A 23,838-nucleotide genomic window follows, 5' to 3' on the forward strand; every position below is an offset into this window, starting at 1 on the left:
TTGCTCCAGAGACAGGGAGTGTGTGTTTACTGCGAGCAAGTGAGCATAAATTTCAATGCATTATTTACGCTCATTTGCTCTCAGTAAGCGCACACTGCCGGTCGCTAGAGCAAATATTTGCCTAATGTGACCCCAACTTTAGTTTATGTTCAAATTTGGACCCCATCTGTCCAACACTTGTGGTACCACCCACACAATTGTTCAACATTTTTGTGTGGTCAAGGGTCTGTTCGAGGATCCTTTGGGCATTTTTACCAAAGGTAACTATCTATCGATATCCCCGCAAACTTTTGAGCTTTAATCCTATCCATACTTTTGTAGGTTCATACGCCCACAATTTTGAAAACCCCCCAAAATACATAGGTTTTTTTTGGGATAAAAAAGTATTTCAATCCACACGGGCTAAGGGTATGTCTCTGTTGGCAAAGCCGACTGATACTTTTTTACTTGTTTGGAAGACCTTTGAAGTGGCTTCAGATATTCTATGTATATAAACTCCTTAAGAGCTCTATTACCTTTAAACAAGTTAAAATGGCTCTTGTGAGTTTCCAACATTTAGCGGGAATTTTTAAGTAACTCCTCAGCTGGTAAAATGGGAGTATTTACATAGATGGCTTTTATACTAAACAGAACATGTTGTTCCATAAGCCGAACTCTAAGAATAGATTTCCAAACGCAACGATCTTTTGCTTTACTTTTTCAATTTTGGATGCCATGTTTTGTGATATCTTCTTAAACTTGGTCTTTCCATTGGAGTTTTCCATGGAAGTACACCCTTGAAATAACGCAGATTTTCAATAAATGAAAAAAAAATCATCAAAATTTTGTATACATTGCTCATAATTTCCCTCCCCACCCCACTCCCGATATCAGTGTCTGTTTTAAGCAAATGACTTTTCTGTTTCCTCAGCAACGCCATCGCCTATTTTTTCTGTTCTTTTATTTCATAAAAAAAAAGAATTATTCAGTGCGATAAATGACGAAGTTTTTCACTTGGCGCGATAAGACTCATGCCCGTTGACGTTAATCGGCCATATAACAGAGCCGGGGCTGTATATTCATCACATGAACATATAACTAACTACCTACAACCCATACATAGGACACATTCACACACACATCCATGAACAATACTTGGACTCGTCACATTAAGTTGGTTACTTGGTTAAGTATTGGTTTTCCATTGATAAAAAATTGAATGAAACCCATGTATCAACAACCAGCCCCACATTTCAGTTACAAACCAAGGGGTAGACGGACAGACCAAGAACCAATCAACGAATGAACGATCAACGAACAAACGACACCCAACTGCCTACTTAAAACACAAAAATAAGGCAAATATGTCATTAATATTTTAATGCTTCTATCAATAAACATACAAACGCGTCCATACGTATTTAGGTATGTATGTAGCTATGTTCCTGCTTACTTACCTACCTCATAGTTGTTATTCATATCTCTACTCGTCTGGAGACAACAAAACGTAAAAAAAAACTGTCAAAAAATCACTATAAAACTATCTACGTAAGCTGCGTTATACTACGTGTGTGCCTTTTTTTATTCTATTCTACGTAAAGATATGCAACGTACGTACATATGTAGAGATATGTTGATTACTGGCGGAAATATACAGACACGGCACACATTTAGCTATCCATACATACCCGGCTCTCTTGTAGACAAGTGTATAAAAATATTTGCATGGGAAATAGTTTTGTCAACGTCATATTTTATTTGTTTTGTTTTCTTTTGATAATTAAAAGTGTTGTGCAAGACACAATGAAAGCGTTTGGCGTTTAGATCTTATATTCAAAAAGTAGATAGCTGATGGTCTTCTATGGATAGAAGACCAACTAACATGGACAGAAGTCCAACTAAAGATCTTCTTTCGATAGAAGACCTTCAAAAGGTCTTCAGCCGACCGACTTAAGGTCTCCAAAGATGGAAGACGGACTAAAGACCCTCAATAGATGGAAGATCCACTAAAGCTCGTCAATAGATAGAATAAAGACTAAAGGTCTGCAATAGATAAAAGACTTAGACTAAAGGTCTTCAATAGATGAGAGACCTACTACTAGAGAATGTCGGAAGTAAATTTCCCTTCGTATATTACCAATGTTTATTTCCTCAGCTAACGAGGTATATACACTTTCTTATGGGCAAAATGTGCCTTATCGAAATAACGGTTTTAGACCCCAAGTATGTTTGGACGAAATGTGTTTCAAACAATTTGGAGTTGATTGAGCCATATGCATCCGTCTGTCTGTCTGGCTGCCTGGAGGGCATGATAACTATCGAACTGATCAACCGATTCGGTCCAAAATTTAGCTTTCGTAGTATTTTGTCCAAACTTAGTTATGTTCGAAGATGGGTTATATCAGTCCACTCCTTCCGGTACCTCCCCAACAAAACTCTTGAGGAAGTAACCGATTTGGTCCATACTTGTACATCGTGAAATTTCTACTAAACTTAGATGAGGTTCCAATATGGACTCAATCGGTCCATTCCTTCGGGTACCTCCCACACAAAATTTCGGAAAAGTTCAGTTTAGGACCTGCTCTCGAGTCGATTTGATTTTTATTTTAACAACTTGTATTCACTGTCCCCCATATGACGGTACAAGTTTCATCAGGGGCAAGTCCATACTTCCTGAAAAAATAGTCTTAAAGGTGCAAAACACCCCTATGACACCGTTTGTAGTAAAGCTGGCAAACTATCGATAGTCCGGCTATCGTTTTGATTGCTGTCGTAAAACAAAGGTTAGGGCGGCCACTAAAACAAGTTATTTGGGATATCTATCGCGAATTATTTAAAACATATTTGCATCCGAGTCCGTTATAAACAAAGCTTTCCGACAGTGATCAAAACGGTAGTCTGACTATCGATAGTTTGCCAGCTTTAGTGTGTAGTGGTTGTAACGCAAGATAATTCTAGAACTGATCTACCGATTCGCTCCAAAATTTGGCCTTCGTAATATTTTCTTCAAACTTAGTTTAAGTTCGAAGAAAAGCTATATCGGATACCTCCTTCAGGTACCTCCCTCACAAAAGTTCAAAAATGTTCGGAAAAATAGTGTGCGCGATAACTCTTGAAGGGAGTGACCGATGTAATCCATACTCTGCACATCCTAATATATCTACCAGATATAGATCATGTGCGAATATGGACTATATTTGTCTACTCCTTCTGGTACCTCCCACACAAAATTTCGGATAAGTTCACTTTAAGACCTGCTCTCGAATCACTTTGATTTTTGTTGAAGCGATTTGCATTCGCTACCTCTATTACGACGGTAAACGTTTTTTTTTCAGGTGCAAGTCCATATTTCTTGGGAAAACAGCCCAAAAGGTGTAAAAAAAACCCTATGTCACCATATGTGGCGGCCACGATAGCTATCGAACTATTCAACCAATTTGATAAAACATTTTATCCAAACTTAGTTTCATGGGGCAACAGCGGTTCACAACTTCCGGTACTTCTCCCCAATATTTAAAAAATTGTCACTAAAATGCTAGGACGATATCACAAACTTTGGATCTCCTAATATTTTGTCAAAATCTAGTATAACTTCTAATCGGTTCTCTCTAAGGGTACCTCCCCCACAAAAGTTCAACATTTGTGTCCTAGTGCAGTTAAATTCTAATCCACAATTTTGTCGGCAAGTTTAAATGTTCAAAAAGGACTAAAAATTCTGAAAATATGCACCCTAAATACATTCGATCTGTCCGTAGATGAAAGTTTCACTTCACATTGGCTGAGGGTATATTTCTGTCGGTAAAGCCGACTGACACTTTTTTACTTGTTTTCTTCCGATTTCGTTACGAATTTGGAGTGAAATGTCGGAAACAAATTTCCCTTCGGAGAACAACTACCTTTCGTATGTATCTAACAGTATGAGGTTGATTTCATTTTAGTTTGTTGTCAAAAAACAAAGTGGTTGGTTATAAAATTCGCATAAACAATTTTCAAATATAAATTCAATATATAATAATTCAAACTAGTGCTGATAGACTTCACATATTAGTACACAAAATTTACACTGTTGTACTATAATCACAAAAATAAAAAAATAAAAACAAGTAAAACAGTATCAGTCGGCTTTGCGGACAGAGATATACTCTTAGCCTGTGTGGAATGAAATACTTTTTTTCTCAAAAAAAAAAAAAAAATTAAATAAGTAAAACAGTATCAGTCGGCTTTGCCGACAGAGATATACCCTCAGCCTGTGTGGATTGAAATACTTTTTTTCCAAAAAAAAAAAATATAAGTATTTAGGGGGTTTTTCAAAATTTTGGGCCTATGAACCAAAAAAAGTATGGATAGGATTAAAGCTTAAAAGTTTGCGGGGATATCAATAGATGGATACCTTCGGTAGAAATGTCCAAAGGATCCTCGAACAGACTCTTAACCACACAAAAATGTTGAACATTTGTGTGGGTGGTACCACAAGTATTGGTCAGATAGGACCCTAGTTTGAACATAAACTAAGTTTCGACAATATTTAGAGATCCAAAGTTTGGACCAAATCGGTTGCTACGTCTATGAAAAATCGCGAATTTTAGCGAATATTTTCGAACTTTTGTGGGGGAGGTACCGAGAGGAGTGGGCCTATAAGCACAACCTTCGAATCTCATCTAATATTTGAAGAAATATTACTGACGAACGCAGTATTCGGTTCTAGCTCTCTAGCCACTACATATGATACCATAGGGTTTTTTTACAACTATCGGACTGTTTTCTCAAGAAGTATGGACTTGCACCTGAAAAACTTTTACTGCCGTAATTGAGGCAGCGAATGCAAGTTGCTCAACAAAAATCAAAGTGATTCGCGAGCCAGCTCTTGAAGTGAATTTATCCAAAATTTTGTGTGGGAGGTACCCGAAGGAGTGGACAAATATAGTCCATATTCGAACCTGATCAATATCTGATAGACACATATATTAGGATGTGTAATGTATAGACCAAATCGGTCACTCCCATCGAGAGTTATCGTGCGCTCGTTTTTTCCAAACATTTTTGAACTTTTGTGGGGGAGGTACCTGAATGAGTGGACTGATATGGCTTATCTTCGAACTTAAAATAAGTTTGCACAAAATATTACGAAGGCAACATTTTGGACCAAATCGGCAGATCCGTTCGAGAGTCACCTTGCGCTCCAACCACTACACACTGTGACTTTTAGGCTATTATCTCAGGAAGTATGGACTTTCCCCTGATGAAGATTTTACCGTTATATGGGGGGCAGTGAATGCAAGTTGCTACAACAAAAATCAAAGCGATTCGAGAGGAGGTCCTAAACTGAACTTATCCGAAATTTTGTGTGGGAGGTACCCGAAGGAGTGGACCGATTGAGTCCATAGTGGAACCTCATCTTAGTCATTTCACGAGTTGCAAATTATGGACCGAATCGGTTACCGGAAGGAGTGGACCGATATAACCCATCTTCGAACTTAAATTAAGTTTGGACAAAATATTACGAAAGCCAAATTTTGGACCGAATAGGTTGATCCGTTCGAGAGTTATCGTGCGCTCCAGCCAGACAGACAGATGGGCGGACGGACGGACACTTCAAACTTCGACTTCAAATTGTCTGAAACGGATTTCGTCCAAACATACTTGGGGTCAAAAACCATTATTTCGATGAGACATATTTTGCCCGTATGAAAGTGTATATACCCCCGTTAGCATAAATGCTGAGGGTATAAAAACAAAGAAAATTTGATCAATAAAAAGAGCGTCAGAGAAAAAAATTCGTTCGATATGCATGCGACATTATTTTGAAGACGTTCAGAAAAAAAGAAGACGAGAAGAAAAAAATTTATGCGTCCTGCGGATATTTGGCGGGCACCGTTAAGTAGGGTATTGTGAACACTTTCAAAAAATAAAAATTTCAATACATGATGATTGTCGAAATTTTGAAATATCGATCGTTTATTTGTGGGTGGACCTATTGAGGGGCCCTCTAGGAAAAATGTATGCGTCATGCGGATATATGGCGGGCACCGTTAAATAGGGTATTGGGACCACTTTCAGATTACATTTATTTCAATACATGATGTCGAAATTTTGAAATATCGATCGTTTATGAAAACACCTCATATTTGTGGGTGGACCTATTGAGGGGCCCTCTAGGAAAAATGTATGCGTCATGCGGATATATGGCGGGCACCATTAAATAGGGTATTAGGAGTACTTTCAGAAAATAATAATTTCAATCCATGATGATTGTAGAAATTTTGAAATATTGACCGTGTTTGGAAACACTCCATATTTGTGGGTGGACCTATTGAGGGGCCCTCTACGAAAAATGTATGCGTCCTGCGGATATTTGGCGGGCACCGTTAAATAGGGTATTAGGAGTACTTTCAGAAAATAATAATTTCAATGCACATACATATCCGCAGTGGAAGAATAGTCATAGCTGCAATAATGTCGTCCCGAAGACTGCAACATGGTGCCTCCACATAACACCAGTGGATCATATTAATGAGGAGGTGAAGAATTTACTGGTGCATCAACGCATTAGCATTCCTGGCACAATATTGGTGGCAGGTTTCCCCACCCAGGCTCGTCAGGAGAGATCTTCATGATCCAAAAGTAAATATGGGAACCTGTAGATCAGGTTTCGACACTAATACAAACGCATTGTTTGCGGCCTCACGCATACGACTCTCTCTCGCACTCTCCACAAATAGCGAGTGCGTTAATGCATTGCTAAAATTAAAAATCATTGAAAAAAGCGACAGCAGAACCTCCTTCATTGACTTCTGAACGAAGACTGAGTGGTGGTTGTTCTGTTGTTATTCTCATCAAGGGCACGTGTGACCCTTTTTTGCCGGATGCTGCTGTAGATCATGCAGTCATGCAGTTGCATAGGCAGTTCAAAGGTATAGTGAGAAAACCCCACCCCATCCATCGCAGCAGAAAAACTCCATGTGTCAAGGCAAACACGAGTCGTTTTAAGATCCTAACGTTGCAGCCGCCCCAATTCGTTTTGGGCCGACAAATGACCCAACTTATGCCCCGCATCTAAACTGGGATCGCATCTGTTGAAATGCCCGGATAAAACACATACCTGTCTTCACATTCTTTATGGGCATAGCATGTCCAGGTTGCAGAGTTATTAAATCTGGACATAGAAAAATCAGAACCTGATAACTGAAAAATATATACCTACGAAGCGTTGCTACAAAAATAAGAAGACCTTCTTCTGGTCTTCTATGAAAATTACTTCTTGTATTCTATAAAAGGACCTTTCGGTCTTTTATAAGACCTTCTAGTCTTCTGAAGGTCTTCCTTCAGGACTTTCATAAGAAGACATTCTGATTTTTTATAGGTCTTCTATGAAAAGTCTTTCTGGTCCTCTCGTCTAAAAGTAGACCTTCAAGACTTCTATAAAAGAACTTCTGATCTTATATAAAAATACTTTCTAGTCTTCTATGAACATATCTTCTAGTCTTCTATTAACATATCTTCTGGTAATCTATAAGAAAACCTTCTGGTCATCTATAGGATGACTTTTTGGTCTTCTATTAAAAGACCTCCCCGTCGTCTATGATATGATCTTCTGTATTTCTATAAGAAGTTTCTTCTAGTCTTCTATGAAAATACCTTCTATAAGATACCCTTGGGATCATATATATGCACATGCACAATAACCAACTGAAATGAGGGCGCGATATCTATCTATCTATCTATCTATCTATCTATCTATCTATCTATCTATCTATCGAAATTACTTCCCAGAAATGATTCGATCCATACCTTCAGGTATCTCCTCTGCAATGGTAAAGTTTTTGGGGAAAAAGATTTCGGTTGCGTAGCTGATACTCAATTCGATATTGCCATTAGATGAATTTTTCAATTCACCCAGGTTGAGGGTATCTCTCTGTGGGCAAAACCGACTGATACTTTTTTAATTGTTTTTTAATCTAAAGTAGCTGTCTTCAAGTTCATGAAGAATTGCATTAAGGAAACGAATTCAAGGACGTTGTTAATGGCCACACATTTGTAGGAATAACACTGTGCACCAAAATGGAATTATCGAAAATCGATTAGTTGTCAATGAGAGCTGTACCTAAAATTTTCTGAGCGACATTTTTGCAGAACATTTCGAAGCTGAAAAACGACATTTTGTCGTACTTTTATAGTGTCTCTTAAAATAAAGGACGAAAAGGACATTGAAGGAAGCGAGTTAGAAGGTCGAAGTGCTCTACGAAAATAATTCTCATTCGATTTGACTGAAGACCTGTCATCTCAAAAATAAGCTAACGCAACAGTGAACAAAGATATAACGCTAATTCGTGATGTCTTACAGGGTCTCTAGCAAAAACTTAATCACGCCATAACGCGGAAGTTCGACTCACGGCGGATCTGTCCTTTGAGATTCATAATATACTCACCAAGGGCTTTCATCTCCAAAAGGAATTATCTCTTTCCCAAAATTTGTGTTCACAGTGTAATTTGCGTTAATTTTTATACCCTCCACCATAGGATGGGGGTATATTAAGTTTGTCACTACGTTTGTAACTACTCGAAATAGTCATTAAAGACCCCACAAAGTATATATATTCTTGATCAGCGTGCAATTCTACATCGATATAGCCATGTCCGTCCGTCTGTCCGTCTGTGGAAATCACTCTAGCGTCCGAACGGATTGACGTAGGTTGATGAAATTTTGGGAAAATATGTTATATTTACGTAGGACTTTTGGTATTGAAAGCGGGCTATGTAGGTCCACGCTTTCGTATAGCCCCCATACAAAATGACGCGTGACGCGTCGTCGTTTTAAGGAATTTTTAAGATATTTGGCCCATTTTACCACCGAATTGGTTGTAATTTGGTACTTTGTGTCCCCAGAGGCCAAAAAATATTCCTACCAAAGTTGGGTTATATAGGTCCACGTTTTGGTATAGCCCCCATATAAGGCCCCTTATAAAGTACGCGTCATTTTAATATATTTTGAATGTATTAGACCCATTTGACCACAGAATTGGTTGTAATTTGGTATTTTGTGTCTTCAGAGGCCAGAAAACATTCCTACCAAAGTTGGGTTATATAGGTCCACGTTTTGGTATAGCCCCCACATAAGGCCCCTTATAAAGTACGCGTCATTTTAATATATTTTGAATGTATTAGACCCATTTGACCAAAGAATCGATTGTAACTTTGTATTTTGTGTTTCTAGAGGCTAAGAAACATTTCTACCATAAAATGTTTATATAGGTCCACGTGTTGATATAGCCCTCATAATACAATATCTCCCGATTTTCGATATTTTGAACGTTTTAGCCTCATTATCACACCGAGATGGCTGAAATTTGGTATTTAGTCTTCTTTAGGCGTATAAAACTTTCCCCCAGATATTTGTAGGTATAGGTCCACGCCATCATATAGCCCCCATAGAACGGTACCTTCCGAATTTCGGTATTTTGAAGGTTGTGGCCACATTAATCCACCGAAATGGCTGAAATTTGTGGTGGAGGGTATAAAAAGTTCGGCCCGACCGAACTTAACGCTTTTCTTACTTGTTATTAGTCATACGTTCCATGGTACTTTTATTTTAAAATTAATTTTTATTTATTATTAATAATACGTCCAATATACATACATATGTATATACAAACATATGTTTTCATTCATTGTACATAATTTTGGCATTTTTACGACATCTTTCCAAGAATTTTTTTTCAATTTCTTGATCACTTCTAAGTTGAATAACAAAAAAGATATAATATAAAATCCATATATTTCTTTTATTTATTTTTAAATTTAAATATTTTATAATGAGCCGTTTTTCATCCCGAAATAACATATATATTAAAAAAATTTAAACCCCTGCCCACCACATAGTGGGGTAGGGTATAAACATCCATAAATTTAAAAACAAAATATTTTGCAAAAATTTTAAAACAAAAATTCTATTCATATTTCTCAAAAAAAAAGATTTTCAGGCTAAAGCAAATTATAAGTATCAAAAATATACATAAAAACAAAAAAATAACATAACGCTACGTATTTAATTTAGCTACTTATGTCTTATTTTGTTTATTTATTTATAATTTTTAAATATTTTTGTTGTTGTTGGTGCTTCTCCATCACCTCCATTTACTACTGCCTGCCATTTACATTCATTGTATTCTGTTTATTATTATTTTGAATTTTTTTTTTTATTACTTTGATTTCCCCATTCTCTCTCGTCAAGGAAAAGGAAGGATGAGTTTTAATGGTTAGAGGTGAGGAAATAGAAAACTCATTTTCCCCACATTTCCATTTAATAAATAATTGAATCCAAAGATGATTTTGCAGAATGTGTAAAAACATTTGAATACTTTCTGAGAATAACTAAAAATAAACCCATTTTTATTGTAAATCACAACAGCAGCAGCAAAATTATTTTCTTGGCGTTCGCACATCCCAACATACAAAGAGACGCGTAGTATAAAAACGTATTGTGTGATGAGTTTGATGTTCCGTTTGTAGGATGATGCACATAAGAAGAAAAAAAAACAAATACCATTTTAGCCCGGGATATTATAATTGAGGTACAGTGGGTCGATAGGATTCCTCATTAAAAATATGGAAATTACGAATAAAGGGTTGGAATGCATAGGCGTGGATTTTTAATGATTTTTAATGCCAACCAAATAGCACAATAGGCTTGGATTTTTTAATGATTTTTAATACCAACCAAATAGCACAATAGGCATGGATTTTTTAATGATTTTTAATGCTAAACAAATAGCACAATAAACGTGGATTTTTTAATGATTTTTAATTAAATAATCAAAGTTATTTTTTCACTGAAATTTTCATGCCTTAAGCTACTGTATCCAAATTTCCCAAATTTAAATTCATTCATTCATTATTTTCAATTGGAAATTGTTTACAAAAAATAATGTATTTTTGCAAAAAACAACAAAAAATTCTAAAATAAAAACAACAACAAAATTTGAAAACAACTTGCATTATTTTTAAATTTTGTTCATGTTTATAATTGAACCATTTTCGGTTTTTGTTTATGATTTCCTTTCCGTCTGTCCGTCTGCCGATGTTATTTTTAGCGATGTGTTGTTTATATTATTGGCGCAATTCATGAAAGGCAAGAAAGAAAGGCCGTTTATTTCATCACTTATTTCTTTTTTCCACCACCAGCGCATATATTATACGGATGCACCACTCATGCTAATCCATCCCTTCCTCTCATTTGGTGTCTGCTCAAAGTCATTTGACTTTGTCATTTTCTTAAATAGATTTCTGCCTTCTCATTGATTGACTGGCCGGTCGGCTGGCAGTTGACTATTTTTATTCATTAACAAAAATAAGGTTTCTTTGTTAAGGTACTCTCCCTTCTCTTTATTTCTCTCGGGCCTACCTCCCATCTTTATTGTATTAATAACTAATATTTATATTCTTTTTTTTGCAGATCTTTCCCGCGATTCTGGTACAAATGAAAGGTTACACATAACACCGGGTACATTGGATTTTAGTCGTGTACAGGCAGCAACTGTTGCATCCGATTTAGATCAACAAATATTAGAGGTGAGTACCATAGAATAATATATTTTCACAGGTCGATAGCGGCAGTGCTTGGAAAAACATCTGAAGTCATCAGGACTATAAGCAACAACAAAACAATATTATTTGGTAAATGGTAAAAAAGTCATCGGAACAACAAAAAGAACTTTACAAACTAGAATGGGAGAACATAAAACAGCTCAACACATAGTAAAGACTGCACAAAGAAATCAAAGTTAGTAAAAGATTGAAAGTTGAAAAATTAGAAATCCATCGAAGTCCCACACATTCAACCAAATTTCAGGTCTAAGGTTTTATACCCCCAACGAAGACTAAATACAAAATTTCCGTCATTTCGGTGGGATATTGAGGCCGCAACCTTCAAAATAGAGAAAATCGGGAGGTACCGTTCTGTGGGGGCTATATGAAGACGTGGACCTATACTGACAAATTTCAGGTGGAAAGTTTTATACCCCCAACGAGGATTAAATACCAAACTTCAAAATACCGAAAATCGGGAGGTATCGTTCTATGGGGGCTATATGAAGACGTGGACCTATATCGACAAATTTGCGGTGGAAAGTTTTTTACCCCCAACGAAGACTTAATACAAAATTTCAGCCATTTCAGTGGTATATTGAGACCACAACCTTCAAAATACCGGAAATCGGAAGGTACTGTTCTATGGGGGCTATATGAAGACGTGGACCTATAACTAGAAATTTCCGGTCGGAAGACTGAATACCAAATTTCAATCATTTCGGTCGGATATTAAGGCCACAACCTTAAAAATACCGAAAGTCGGAAGGTGCCGTTTTATGGCGGCTATATGAAGTCGTGGACCTTTGCGGAAAAATTTCAATTAGAAAGTTTTATACCACCAATGAAGACTTAATACAACATTTCAGGCATTTCGGTGGAATATTGGGGCCATAAAATAAAAAATACTGAAAATCGGGAGGTACTGTTCAATTAGGCCCAACGAAGACTTAATACCAAATTTCAGACATTTCGATGGGATATTTATGCCACAAATCCTTGAATATGGTTTTGCATATACTCATGTTATGCAAATATGTCAGAATATGCAAGATATGTTAAATATGCAAAAATTTCTGGACCTAATTCGTTTAATTTTGTGATAAAACGAGTTTCTGTCTAATCAGATTTTCTCTACGACCATCCTAACCATATATGAATTTACATAGGATTCCGTTCTCTAAACATGATATATGTTATAACCCCTTGTAATGTTTGGTGGTCTCTTTCAATCCACCCTCCCATCGCCTTGAGTCTTGTAGCTTCGATGGCCGCTTTAAAACTTACCTGAATTTCTATGGCATGAAAGCCCTAGTTGGTGTATTGGAAATGTTTATTGTCTTATTCAAGAAAACTGTTTCCTCAAAAGGTTCACATTCCTTTTCGGGTTAACGTTTAGACCTTTGATATGGTCCAGTTATAGTCGTAATTTAATGTTAAAGCCGTTTCGGTCCTCTTGCAAAGCAAATTTTATTTCTTTTCTTTCAGAAGTATTATAACGTAGAACCCTTCTTCGGTTAAAGTCCTTAAATAATTTAAAGGGCCTCTTTTGTTTGTGAGTACTGCCTCATGAAATGGGGTGTGAGTTAGCATCACTAGCTAATAGTACATTGTTACCTGATTGTTTATCCTTCTCACCAGCTACTTTAATTCCGACGAAGGTGGTAATGTTGGCGAGTCGAAAGGCAGATATACTGAAGATAGATATATGTATGCTTTCATTCCATTGTTTTAGTACAGTGGCAATCGATTTTGACAACATTGCAGAGAAAATTCTTGGGTAGTCCAGAGAACTTGTTCTTTCCTGTCCAAGGATTGGATTATTGGTTTTCTCCATCAGGGCTGACACATAATGGTGCCAAAATATATGGTCGCTTTGTCAGACTAGCCAGTGAAAAATCGTGACGTTCCTCTTTCTCCTCCATGTGGAAGACTTCCCACCTCTTCATTTATAAGGTTTGATTATGGTTGCCAAATACCTCGAGTATGCACACCGTCTCGAGTTTGCACCATACCACTTGACGTATGTAAACTCCTTGATGTATTATTATTATTGGTCCACGACCTTGAAGTATGTGGTACAGTAGTTTATCGTTGACCATTATCTCCATGGTTTTCTGTAGATCCTTGTGTAGCCTGTCAGACTTTTTACCTTAGTATCGATCACCACATAATACAGCTCATTCGTGTATTGCCTTTTGGCTTCCTAAGAACAATGGTGGCACCGTTCCTGTCTCTGCGTCCGCCTTCCTCTGGCATTTTCCTTCTGAGTTCACAGTCTTTTTAGAAGATTCAGTGGTCGGGCTCTCCCCCTTCATGTCCAGGCTCACTTTGTCGCTGACCAAAAATTTGTACAAATTCTAACTTTCTGAAAATGTTCTTGCTTGAGAGAGTTTGAGAGATGAAAATTCATTGAGAGAGGTTGCTGGAACTTGCTGAGTAATTATTGCTGGGAAAGTTATAGTACACACCAATAATGACCAAACGTCTATTACTTCAGGTATCTCCTCCGGAACAATTTTGAGTTGTAAACCTACTTTTACTTATTTAATTAGCCGCATCGGGCCCTTCTCTGCTCTTGCTCACTTCATCCAACATCATGTGGACCTCCTCTTTATCGAAGATTTCCACAACTGGTGTATTTGTTTTGTTGTTGCTGTCAGATTCTAAAACGCCGATTTTTAGTTATGGCAACTTTTCCACATTAAATTTGCGTTTTGTGTGAATATTGTAATTGGTAGCACAGACAACAATACATACATAAATCTATCACCTTATTATAGTACGTTTATATATAACCGATTTTAATGAAAACACTGGGCTTCAAATGTCAATTCCATTGTGTATACGTCAAATAAATCCTCATAAAGGAGGTTAACCCGAAAAAATATTTGTATTAGTTTTGTTTAAAGGGTCACACCTAGTTGTGCAGCTCGAACACATATTTTTTATAATTTTTTCAGGAAAAATACTAGACTTTTTTTAACAGATATTTTTTTATGAAGAAAAGCATATTTTGATCTACCTTCGGTAATTATACCCTCCACCATATGGAGGGTATAATTAAATTTGTCATTCCGTTTGTAACACATCGAAATATTCGTCGGAGACTTTATAAAGTATATATATTATTGATCAGCATAAAATTCTATGTCGATTTGACCATGTCCGTCTGTCCGTCCGTCCGTCTGTCTGTCTGTTGAAATCAAGATACAGCTCGCAATTTTAAAGATAGCGAGTCAAAATTTGGCACAGAAGTTTTTATTACTTGCAGGATGGTTGGTATTGAAAATGGGATATATCGGTCCACGTTTTGATATAGCCCCCATAGAACGGTACCTCCCGATTTTCGGTATTTTTAAGGTTTTAGCTTCATTATCCTACCAAAATGACTGAAATTTGGTACGTAGTCTTCTTTAGGGGTATAAAGTTTTCCCCCAGAATTTTGTCGGTATCGGTCCACACCTTTATATAGCCCCCATAGAACGGTACCTCCCGATTTTCGGTATTTTTAAGGTTTTAGCTTCATTATCCAACCAAAATGGTTGAAATTTGGTACGTAGACTTCATTAGGGGTATACAATTTCCCCCCAGAATTTTGTCGGTATCGGTCCACACCTTCATATAGCCCCCATAGAACGGTACCTCCCGATTTTCGGTATATTTAAGGTTTTAGCTTCATTATCCTACCAAAATTTCTGAAATTTGGTACGTAGTCTTCTTTAGTGGTACAAAACTTTCCCCCAGAATTTTGTCGGTATCGGTCCACACCTTCATATAGCCCCCATATAACGGTACCTCCCGATTTTCGGTATTTTGAAGGTTTTAGCTTCATTATCCTACCAAAATGGCTGAAATTTGGTACGTTGTTTTCTTTAGGAGTACAAAACTTTCCCCCAGAATTTTGTCGGTATCGGTCCACACCTTCATATAGCCCCCATAGAACGGTACCTCCCGATTTTCGGTATTTTGAAGGTTTTAGCTTCATTATCACACCGAAATGGCTGAAATTTGGTACGTAGTCTTCTTTAGGGGTATAAAACTTTCCCCCAGAACTTTGTCGGTATCGGTCCATGCCTTCATATAGCCCCCATAGAACGGTACCTCCCGATTTTCGGTATTTTGAACGTTGTGGCCTCAATATTCCACCGAAATGGCTGAAATTTGGTATTTAGACTTCGTTAGGGGTACTCAAACTTCCCCTTTAAATTTGTCGGTATAGATCCACGCCTTCATTTAGCCCCCATGGAAAGGTACCTCCCGATTTTTCGTATTTTGAAGGTTGTGTCTTCAATATTCCACCAAAATGGCTGAAATTTGGTATTTAGTCTTCAATGTGATATAAACTGTTCGCCAGAAATATGTCTGTACAGGTCCACGCTTTCATATTGCCCCATTTCTGACTAAAATTCGTCGGTATAGGTCCACGTTTCGATATAGCCCCCATCCGGATTTTCGTAATACTGAAGATTGTGACGTCAATATCCAACCGAAATGGCTGAAATTCGTTATTTCGTCTTCCAAGAGTTATAAAATATTCCAGAAGAGTATTATCAGTATAGGTACACGTTTTCCTATATCCCCAGAGAAGCTTACTTCTTGATTTTCGGTATTTTTTTAGTTTTAGCCACATTCTCTTACCGAAATATAGGAAATTTGGTATTTAGTTTTCTTTGAGCCTAAAAACTTTTCGTCAGAAATTTGTCGGTATAGATCGACGTTTTGGAGTAGCCCCAAATAATGGTGCCTCACATTGTTTTGCCGAAATTGCTGTAATTTAGTATTAAGTCTTCTTCATACACGAAAGGAAACTAATTATTCCATTTTACTTCAATACAACTTGTGGTGGAGGGTATAACAAGTTCGGCCCGGCCGAACTTAACGCCGTTCTTACTTGTTTTTTGTTGATTTTTTGTGGCAAATGACAATATACGAGACACTGTTTAAAAAAGCGTCTTGCGATGTCCGCTCTATCTCGAAAACGACTGGAGGGATTATCATATAATTCTATTAGCTTTTTAAGTATCTAAAAATCTTGTCTTTAGACGAGGAAATTTAAAATATTTAAAAAATTGTGGCCACGATTACTCTTGAAGGGAGTGACCGATTTGGTCCATACTTTACAAATCTTAATATATTTACCAGATATAGATCAGGTTCAAATATGGACTATATTTGTTCACTCCATTCCGTAACTCCCACACAAAATTTCGGATAAGTTCACTTTAAGACCTGATATCGAATCACTTTGATTTTTGTTGAAGCAACTTGCATTCGCTGCCTCAATTACGATGGTAAAAGTTTTTAGGGGCAAGTCCATACTTCTTAAGCAAACAACCCGAAAAGTGTAAAAACCCCCTATGGCACCATATGTTGTGGCTGGAGATCCACTTCCATAACGGTCAATGTCGATCCATTCCTCTTAGTATCTTCTCCGCAAAACTTTTGATCTTTAATCCTTCTCAACATTTTTGTCGGCTCAAACGCCCAAAATTTCTAAAAAACCCCCTAAATACATAGGTTTTTTGGAAAAAAAAATGTTTCAATATACACAGGCTGAGGGTATATCTCTGTCGGCAAAGCCGACTGATACTTTATTGCTTGTTTTTAAACCGTGTTTCGTAGGTGGTCATTTGTCACAAAATTGTTTTATTTTATGAAGTGATAATTGTTTTCTTTACATAACATTTTATTTTTTGTCTTATATAGTAATAATTTGAACAGAAATACAATTTATTGTATTTGCCGATTTTTGACCATTTTAAATACTATTTTGCCGATTTGCCGATTTGGGCTCCCGAAAATTGACGATTTTCGTCCAATCTTATCTGGCATCACTGGCTGGACCCTCGATACCAAAGCACCCACATCTGTGGAAGATTGTGGATTATTTAGATCCTGCACCGTAACTTTACTTTTTTCTTCCATTGAGTAAGTTTTTTTTTCTACACGCAGAAAAATATATGTTAGAAATATGTTTGGATCCAAACATAATTTGCTTATGTCTTAACAAATATATGTTTGCAACATTTTGTAACATATCTCAATTTAATATGTTTGGGTACCAACATATTTTTATACCCTCCACCATAGTATGGAGGGTATATTAAGTTTGTTTTTCCGTTTGTAACGCATTGAAATACTCATTTGCGACCCTATAAAGTATATATATTCTTGATCAGGGTAAAATTCTAAGTCGATCTGAGCACGTCCGTCCGTCCGTCCGTCCGTCTGTGGTAATCACTCTAGCATCCACAAAAATGGAGATAGGACGCTGAAATTTTGGGGAAATGCGTCTTTTGTTTGCAGGCAGGTCAAGTTCGATGATGGGCTATATCGGTCCACGTTTTGGTATAGCCCCCATTTAACGGTACCCCCGATTTGCGGTATTTTGACGTTTTTAGCTACATTTTTAGACCGATTTAGCTATAATTTGACATTTAGGGTTCTTAAGTATCAATAAACTTATTGTGGACATAGGTCCACGTTTTGGTATAGCCCCCATAAAACGGTACCCCCCGATTTACGGTATTTTGACGGTTTTAGCTACATTTTCACACCGATTTAGCTATATTTTGACATTTGGGGTTCTTAAGTGTCAATAAACTTATTTAACAAAACTTGTGGACATAGGTCCACGTTTTGGTATAGCCCCCATATAACGGTACCCCCCGATTTACGGTATTTTGACGTTTTTAGCTACATTTTCAGACCGATATAGCTATAATTTGACATTTAGGGTTCTTAAGTGTAACTAAACTTACAAACTACGTTTTGGTATAGCCCCCATATAACGGTACCCCCGATTTACGGCATTTTGACGTTTTTATCTACATTTTCAGACCGATTTAGCTATCAATTGACATGTAGGGTTCTTAAATGTCAATAAACATTTATAACTAGTGGACATAGGTCCATGTTTTGGAATAGCCCCCATATAACGTTACCGCCCGATTTCAGGTATTTTGAGAATTTTACCTACAAGTTTTTACCGAATTATCTGTAATTTGAACATTTGAAATTTGAAATTCTTAGTGGTCACCACACCTCTCCACTAAAAATTGTCAAGAAAGCCCCCATATAACGGTACCTTCCGATTTTCAGTAATTTGATGATTTTACCTACAATATAAAACCGAACTAGCAGTAATTTGACATTTGAAGTTCTTAGTGGTCACAACACCTCTCCATCAAAAATTGTCAATATAGGTCCATGTTCGGATATAGCTCCCATGTAACGGTACCTCCCAATTTTCAGTAATTTGGCAATTTTAGCTACAATTTTTTACAGAACTAACTGTAATTTGACATTTGAAGGTTGTAGTGGTCACCACACATCTGCATCAACAATTTTCAACATAGCCCCAATATAACGATACTTCCCGATTTTCGGTACTTTGAGGATTTTACTTAAAATGTTTAACCGAACGTAGGTCCATGTTTTTGTATAGCCACAAAACAAACCTCCCGATTTTCCGTACCTTAGCTTTATTTTTTGGACGAACTTTCTGTAATTTGTTCATTTAAGTTCATATTTTCGTATAGCCCAGATACCTCCGAACTATGTTTGGGACTGCTTCCAAACAAATATATGTTTGCTGCAAAATATGTTTGGGACATATGTTAGAGAGGCCATTTTTTCTGTGTTTAGCGGCAATTGATCGTACCGCTCTACTCCAAAATAGGCCATATCAGATGTGATTTCCCTTGTTTAGAGTAAATGTGCGAACCATTTTAGCGAAAAATTTGGAACCTTTTGGGTAGGTACCCGAATTAGTGGGTCTAAGTTAGGGCAAAATGCTATAAGGTGAAACTAATTTCATCCAATCATGCTTAGGGTCTAAACCAATTTTTCCATAAGGCACATTTTTGATTGTATCAAAGTTTAGATAGAAACTCTCCACGGTGCGCCTAAACTAAATTTAAATGAAAGCAGCTTACACCTGGGAAGTTTTGGTAGATTTTTTTAGGGGTGTTTTAGGTTTTCATTGTTTTACTTAAAAACCGCAAGTCCTATCTTAATGGCGCTATAGAAAATGTTGTAGCAGTGAACATTCTCTACAAGAGTGATCTTAGTGGTATTTTTGTAGGTTTTACCATTTTTGAGATATAAAAGTTCAAATTGAGACAATGCACTGACTGTATCGCCTCCTTATAAAACAATGTCATATAAGGTGCCCTTAATTAACTTTAAATGAAAACCACAAACAGCAATGTTCATAGATAAGAAAAATCAAAAAAAAAAACAAGAAGAAATCGCTGGAGGGATTTTCAAAAAAAAAATCTCTGTCAAAGTTCACATTTTTAGGTTTATTTTAGGTTTTCAGAATTTTGCTTGGAAACGGCAAGTCCTATCGAAATGGGACTAAAGAACGTGTTGTACAGGATTTTCACTGCTACAATTATTCCCATTCCGATAGGACTTGCCGCTTCCAAAGAAAATCCTGAAAATCTTAAAAAATAACTAAAAATGTGAACTTAGACCGCAATTTATTTAAAAATCCCTCCAGGGATTTTTTTATTGTTTTGCCTTTTTCTCATCTATGAACACTTTACTTTCAGAATCCGCAAATGCTTTCCAGGTGTAAGCACCTTTCATTTAAACTTAGTTAAGGGACACCGTGCCTCGTAAGCCTAAAGGTTGAGGGTACATCAAATCAAGGATATATTTGCAATCTGCAACCCGTATGTCTCCGAAAGTATAGATTTTTACAACAAAAATATATATGGTTGTAATAAGGGTTCCTCTATGAATCTTAGACATTTCAGATATATCCTTGAGGGTTTCTTGCCATTTGATGGTGTCGAGCCTGGAAATCAATCAAACCCAGGCATTCAGCTCTGTTATCTTTAAGACCTCTGCTTGAAGAATCGTGTTGTTTGGCAATAGTGGTTATTTATATTTCTCTCACGATTCTACTGTGATTCTTTACCTAAAATTGTCAAATTCCTCAATAGCGTTGTGTCGATAGAAAAACACGATTTGCCACGCCTTTAATTTGTTTCCTCAGCGTTTTGTAAAAATAACAACTTTGACATACAAATATTTTAAGATGTTCGGTATCTTTTTTTGTGTAATTTTTGGCTTAAAGCCCAAACGACAAATGGTTCCCACGAAAATTAACAACAAAAACCCACAAAAAATAATAAAGTAAAAATAACAACAATACAACACGGCAAAAGATTAAGTTATCCCAAATAGCAACACCTGCAAAAATTTATTAGCAAAAAAAAAATACAAAAAAAAAACCATTAAAAGACAAAATAATACAGCATAGCCGAGCAATAAGTAAGGTAGGTGGCTAACATAGATGTCAGCTGGTTGTGTTAATAGTTAAGACACAACAACAAAAACAGCAACAAATTCTCAAATAAAGTAACATATGTTTTTTGGGGGGGGGGTTTTCAAAATAGATTTGGCAAACATATGCTTAACACAAAAAAACGAACTTCTGCAAACATTTGAGAGCCTTTTTTTGTATAAATAAAAAATACAAAAAAATTATAAAATAGAAAAAATGTATTTTATAATTAAATATATATATACAAAAATAGATGTCCTACCGAAAAGCTAATAATGGGAAATAAATCCCTAAGGAAAGTACAATTGGCACAAAATCTGCTGCAAACACTTGGAAACATTTTTTGTAAAAATAAAAAAATATATAAAACAATTTTATATATTTTATAATTAAATATACCAAAACGATTGAAAAAAAAAATAAATCCCTAAGGAATCTCAAGGTCATTTCATAGCATCCCAAACAACACCTTTATTCAGCACAATTCTGTGTTATGTTATCTCTCTCTTTCCCTCTCTCTCTCACTCTCATCTTGATCCACTTTATAATTTATTTTATGGCTTGCATGTGTCCACATTTTAGTTTTTTGGTTATTTTGATAATCGGGAAATCAGTTTTAAATTTATGTGTTTTTGTTGTTGTTGTTCTACTTATTGTTATTGTTGTTGTTTTTGCTGCTATTGTTAGTGGTTTTGCTTAGAAATTGTTCTATTTATCAACCGCCTAGATTTGCACTACATTTCTAAATTTAAATTTTAATTTAGATATTTCTTTTTTTTCTTGTGGTGAGTGAACATGACTTGCGGTTTTGAATCAAAACAAAAAGAAATGACCGACCGAATGATTATTAATTTTTTTGCTACAAATTTATGATTTGCAAAAAAAAAAGCATGGGAACATATTTTCAAGATTTAGATTATGATTTATATTTTCATTATCAGTTCCGATGATTGGTTAAAGTGATTTTTAGTATAGGAATATGTACTGATATATGAAACTGTTGGGCATGGGCAAAGTCCATTTATTCAGCGGCGGAATGGATTCTCAATTTGTATATTCTCAGTCTTTAGGCAAAGGAGGTTTATACTATACACTTTGAGACGACCAAAAGTGTGCTTCATCGCAATAGAAGTTATATAGGGTGTTTTTTTTTTTACAGGTTTGTTTTTCGAATAGAGATAAAACTGGCATTTTGTGGTCAAATCTGGCAACTCTAATGTCATTTATGTTCAGTTTGGTTTGCCATTTCATCATGAACAGGTTGACAAAAGAACAACGCTTGCAAATCGTGCAAATTTATTTCGAAAATAATGGTTCAGTTCGCGAGTTTATCGCAAGCTCCTTCCATTTTATGGTCGACATAATCGTCCATCGGAGCAATTAATTCGGTTAACCATGGATCGTTTTTGCACTACGTTTACTCTATATGATAATGCGCATCCGCAGAGACGTCGAACCGTGCGCACCGAAGAAACAATTGCCGCTGCAGAGCAAAGTGTTGAAGAGCACCGGAATGAATCGATTCGCCACCGTGCACAGCAATTGGAGCTTTGTCCATAAACTTTATGGAAGATGTTGCGCAAATATCTTGGCTTGCGACCTTACAAGATCCAGCTTGTACAAGAATTAAAGCCGCGAGACCATGCAATGCGTCGTGATTTTGGTGTATGGGCCGAAAATGAGATTGATCTCGATGCTGATTTTCATCGCAAAATTTTGTTCAGTGATGAGGCTCATTTTTGGTTGAATGGCTACGTCGACAAGCAAAATTGCCGCATTTGGAGTGAAGAGAATCCACATAAGACCCTTGAGACACCATTACATCCACAAAAACTGATTGTTTGGTGTGCTCTATGGGCTGGTGGAGTCATTGGGCCATACTTCTTCCGAAATAATGCTGGAGAGGCAGTTACCGTTAATGGAGACCGGTATAGAGCCATGATAACCGACTATTTTCTTCCCGAATTGGATGGCATGAATGTGGATGAGTTGTGGTTCCAACAAGACGGCGCTACATGCCACACAGCGCACGTCACAATCGATTTATTGAAGGAAACATTTGATGAGTGCATAATTTCGCGGAATGGACCTGTCAATTGGTCACCAAGATCGTGTGATTTGACACCATTGCATTATTTTCTTTGGTGATATGTGAAGTCGCTCTTCTACGGCAACAAACCAGAAACGTTAGGGGAATTGGAAGCCAACATTCGTGGCGTTATTGCCGACATACGGCCCCATATGCTCGAAAAAGTGGTTGAAAATTGGACCTCTAGAATTGGCTTTATTCGAGCCAGCCGGGGCGGCCACATGCCCGAAATCATATTTAAACATTATTGGCATTAAATTATCCTTCCAATAAAGCCAAAATGATGGACATTAAAACGATTTTCTTGTGTTTTATTTCAATTCGAAGTTCTATACCACTAAAAAAACACCCGATAGTAGAGCAGGCAATAAATATTTTCGATATTTCATTTCAAAAAAAAAAAAAAAAAAAAAAATCGATTGCTATTGACTTACTTACATAGGTGGCCCATTACAGAACGATTATTCCATAGACCGAACTAAGAAAAGATCTCCAATCCTCTCTGTTTTTCGCTTCGCTTTTTGGAATACCGCGCCTTTTCATTTCTTTATCCACTTGTATGCTCCATCGAAGCTTAGGCCTCCCGATTCTGCGTGCACCGCCCTAAACGTTGCCCCTCATACGCCTTTTTAGCGGGTTCATCATCGTTCATTCTTATGATTTGGCCTAGCCAACGCAATCGTTGCATCTCGATACGTTTAACTATATTCATGTCTTTGTATAGCTGATATAGCTCGTGGTTCATACGACGTCGATATTCACCGTCAACGCAGATTGGTCCGTCGATTTTTCGAAGAATTATTCTCTCAAACACACCAAGCACTGCCATGTCAGCTTGCGCAAGTACCCAGGCTTCGACGCCATACATCAGCACGGGTAGTATCAGTGT

General features: G+C 36.7%; 1 protein-coding gene across 12 annotated transcripts in view; it reads left to right on the forward strand.

The window, feature by feature from the left end:
* The window catches only part of HDAC4 (histone deacetylase 4), a 176,818-nt gene that overhangs the window by 77,396 nt on the left and 75,584 nt on the right, over window positions 1-23,838 (forward strand). For 9 of the 12 annotated variants that reach the window (XM_073976676.1, XM_073976672.1, XM_073976671.1 and 6 more), the window contains one exon: window positions 11,429-11,544. In XM_073976676.1, coding sequence (XP_073832777.1) covers window positions 11,429-11,544 — 116 coding nt within the window. Of the gene's footprint in view, window positions 1-11,189; window positions 11,343-11,428; window positions 11,545-23,838 lie in introns of those variants that run through there. The other 3 variants (XM_073976680.1, XM_073976681.1, XM_073976679.1) reach the window with 3 other exon arrangements.

The sequence above is a fragment of the Musca autumnalis genome, unplaced genomic scaffold, assembly GCF_047663935.1.
Source record: "Musca autumnalis isolate F117 unplaced genomic scaffold, ASM4766393v1 scaffold_3, whole genome shotgun sequence".
In the NCBI taxonomy this organism is placed as follows: domain Eukaryota; kingdom Metazoa; phylum Arthropoda; class Insecta; order Diptera; family Muscidae; genus Musca; species Musca autumnalis.